This window comes from Cervus elaphus, chromosome 32 (assembly GCF_910594005.1).
Source record: "Cervus elaphus chromosome 32, mCerEla1.1, whole genome shotgun sequence".
NCBI lineage: Eukaryota > Metazoa > Chordata > Mammalia > Artiodactyla > Cervidae > Cervus > Cervus elaphus.
Genome location: NC_057846.1, coordinates 26920991 through 26924044, shown reverse-complemented (window position 1 = coordinate 26924044; position 3054 = coordinate 26920991). Strand labels below are relative to the sequence as shown.

At 40.5% G+C, this 3054-nt stretch overlaps 1 protein-coding gene across 1 annotated transcript; it reads right to left on the bottom strand.

The window, feature by feature from the left end:
* Positions 1 to 1886: 1886 nt before the first annotated feature.
* On the bottom strand, positions 1887 to 2376 carry LOC122687770 (40S ribosomal protein S15a). The gene has a single exon (XM_043893390.1). It carries the CDS (start codon positions 2326 to 2328, stop codon positions 1936 to 1938), a length of 393 nt encoding a protein of 130 aa, XP_043749325.1. The 5' UTR covers positions 2329 to 2376; the 3' UTR covers positions 1887 to 1935.
* Between the last annotated feature and the right edge of the window lie 678 nt (positions 2377 to 3054).

Genomic DNA, 3054 nt, shown 5'->3' with positions numbered 1-3054 from the left:
TGATGATTAAGTGACTGATTATTTACAGAACTCAGGATCCTAACTTCTCTAAGTAACGAAACTTTGTGGGGAGCACACTTCAAATTCTAACTGGAGTTCTACAAGCCTGTCCTTTTCTCCTGTTCCCTCAACCACACTGCTTTCACTCTTTCTCTCTGTGGTATTCGTGGTTTCCAGGCTTCTTGTAGAAAGTCTGCAGTTTTTGATGGGCATTGGAAGAAGTGTGAATTCTTGAAGCCAGACTGGATCAAGGACCTGGGGAGATACACCTTGGGTATTGGGCTTTTATCTCAGAATATCTTTGAAATAAGCTTTCTTTCTGTTCTCCAGACTCTAAAATAAAATTTTAGGGATCGTCTCATTGTTCTATTAAAGATACAAGATTCACAGTTCTATACTTCATTTAATCAGGATCACGTAGGAAAAGATGGGATCTATTCCTGGATGTTAATATCGCACCTGTATCTCAAATCTGAAGGACTGGTATCTGTGAATTATAGGATATGCATCTATTCAGTCAAAGTGATTAAAACATATAAAGAGACATGGATTCAATCCCTGGGTAGGGAATGTTCCCTGGAGGAGGAAATGGCAACCTACTCAGTATTCTTGCCTGGAAAATTCCATAGACAGGAGAACCTGGCAGGCTACACAGTCAATGGGGTTGCAAAGAGTTGGACATGACTGAGCACACATGCACGCACACACAAGAAATAAAACACTACTTAAATCTAATAATAGAGAGGGCTTGGAACTGAGAAGGTATATTTCAAAATGTTTAAAAATGAGAGGTGTTCTTGTTAAAAGAATGAGTGGTAATGCTCCTGAAGAGTCATTCCATGTTAGAGATAAGGATTTCCAATCTAGGAAGAACGTAGCGGAAGCACAATGCTTAACCTCGCTGGCCCGTAGTTAATTTAAGGTGGAGCGAAAGATCAGCTGAGCTTTAGGGTAGCTTTAACTTAGTTAAGCTAAGCTTTAACTGCTTTAAGACAGTTCATTGAATGGTCAGGTTACTGTCAGTGCTGAAGTTGATGAAACTGAGGATGGGAGGCTCCGTGAAGAGAAAGACTGAGAGCCAAGTTCCTGGAGGGTTGAGTATGCTGATGAAGAGCAGTGTGGTACTGCAGAGGTAATGGGTGTGGATGGTATGTGCTTCAAGGCCTGAGCTGATGGGTGGGGATAATGAGAAGCTTCAAACCTGGCACTTGGGCTGTGGTGCAGGATTCTCTGACTCTGGGTGCACAGGCATGCAAGCTGAATTCAGCTTGAGAAGAGTCAGGAGGGGCATTTTCATGGGAGAGTCAAGAGGAAATTTGTCTATTAGAAATTTTTGTTTATACCTCTGCTAAATGCTTAAGTCTTTGTCCATTTTTCTGTATTATGGAAAGAGCGTACCAGTGAGGAATGAAAAAGGCAGTAAAAGGAACATGGAAAAAGAAAAGTTGGTAATCATAGGTTGGCAGGTGGGAGAGGTTGAAGAGTCTGTGATGGACATAGAGAAGGTCTCCCAGACATCAGTTTTGGACTAAAAATGAAAAACAAGGGGGCATACAAGAAGCTTTCTGTAGGAATTGGGGAATAAATTATTTCCCAAATAATAAAAGTGATACACATGCATAATTCCTGCTGCTCTGCTTTAAAGGTGACCTATACTAGGAAATGGCAGCTTTCTCCAACATTCTTGCCTGGGAAATCCCATGGACAGAGGAGCCTGGTGGGCTACAGTCCATGGGGTCATAAAGAGTCAGACACGACTGAAGCGACTGAGCATGACATGTACAACTTAAATTTCCAGGTGGTACAGTTAGTTAGGGAACTAAGATTAGAAACCATGACTTGATTCCTTACCTTGGAGTCTACTTTTCTTTAAGTTTCCACCTTTCTTTTTTTTTTTTTTTCCTCTAAGGCATTTTATTTGTACGTATTACATCCCTAGAAAAAGAATCCAAGGATTTTCCCTCCTGTATGTTTTCGTCTTGCTTCTTCATGGTCCATGATGCCAGCTGAGGTTGTCAGTACAATGAAACCAAACTGACGGGATGGGAGCAGGTTATTCTGCCATTTTTCTAGATCTTTGAGTTGCACATCAAATCTGGGGCTGATCACTCCACACTTATTTAGCCTGCCTGTGAGGTTCACAACAATTTTCCCAGCCCTGTGATCATCAATGATTTCAAATTCGCCAATGTAACCATGCTTCATCATCACTGTTAGAAACCTGACGATGACCTTGGAGCACGGCCGAATAAGCACCTGGCGTTTGCCTCTCTTTTCGGCGTTGTTGATACTCTTGAGAGCATCAGCCAGGACATTCATGCGCACCATTCTGGCGGCACGGAAAGATGGCGGAAAGAGAAGTTTCCACCTTTCTAAAGGAGTAAAGAGACGTGCTTTATTTTCTGTATTCTCTCTCTTAAAATTCCACTTAGTATCTGAGGACCAGGATTAAGAAATAGCATGATGGAAAAATAAACACTAATTAGTAGTGCAACACTCCTTTTTTCTCTGCTAGCAGCACTCAGAACAGGATTGCAAAACCTTATCAGGTTTGCAGAACACTGAGAAAACACCTACAGATTTTAATTTGCAGGTCCTTGCTGTACAATCTGAAAAGAAAAATCTAGGGTTTTTTTTTTTTTTAATGCAATACAAAAGCAGGGCTAAAACACAAGGCCAAATGAAAAGAATGCTTACTGTTTCTCCATCATGGAAAATAAGCCTCGGTAATGGATTGAGAGAAGTAGCCCAGTGGCAAAATATTAAACAGAAATAGATCAAATAGCGCCAGAGATTTTCCTAGGGGTGAAGTATTAATACATAGGAAATGTCATAAAATAAAACCTGCCTTAACACCATTTCCCTTAATGAAATATGCATAAAAAACACTTGTATAAGATGTTAATATTAGGCGATCTGTAGTGAAGAGTATAAAGGAAATCTGTACTATTTTTGGAACTTTTCTGTAAATCTAAAATTATTCAAAGATTTTCTCCACCTCTCTCTCTGGTGTGAGGACACAGTAAGAAGGTGTCCAGCAAACCATGAAGAGAC

Bases quoted from the DNA above. Each gene is read 5' to 3' on its own strand.
- LOC122687770 (XM_043893390.1), bottom strand. From the start codon at position 2,328: ATGGTGCGCATGAATGTCCTGGCTGATGCTCTCAAGAGTATCAACAAC.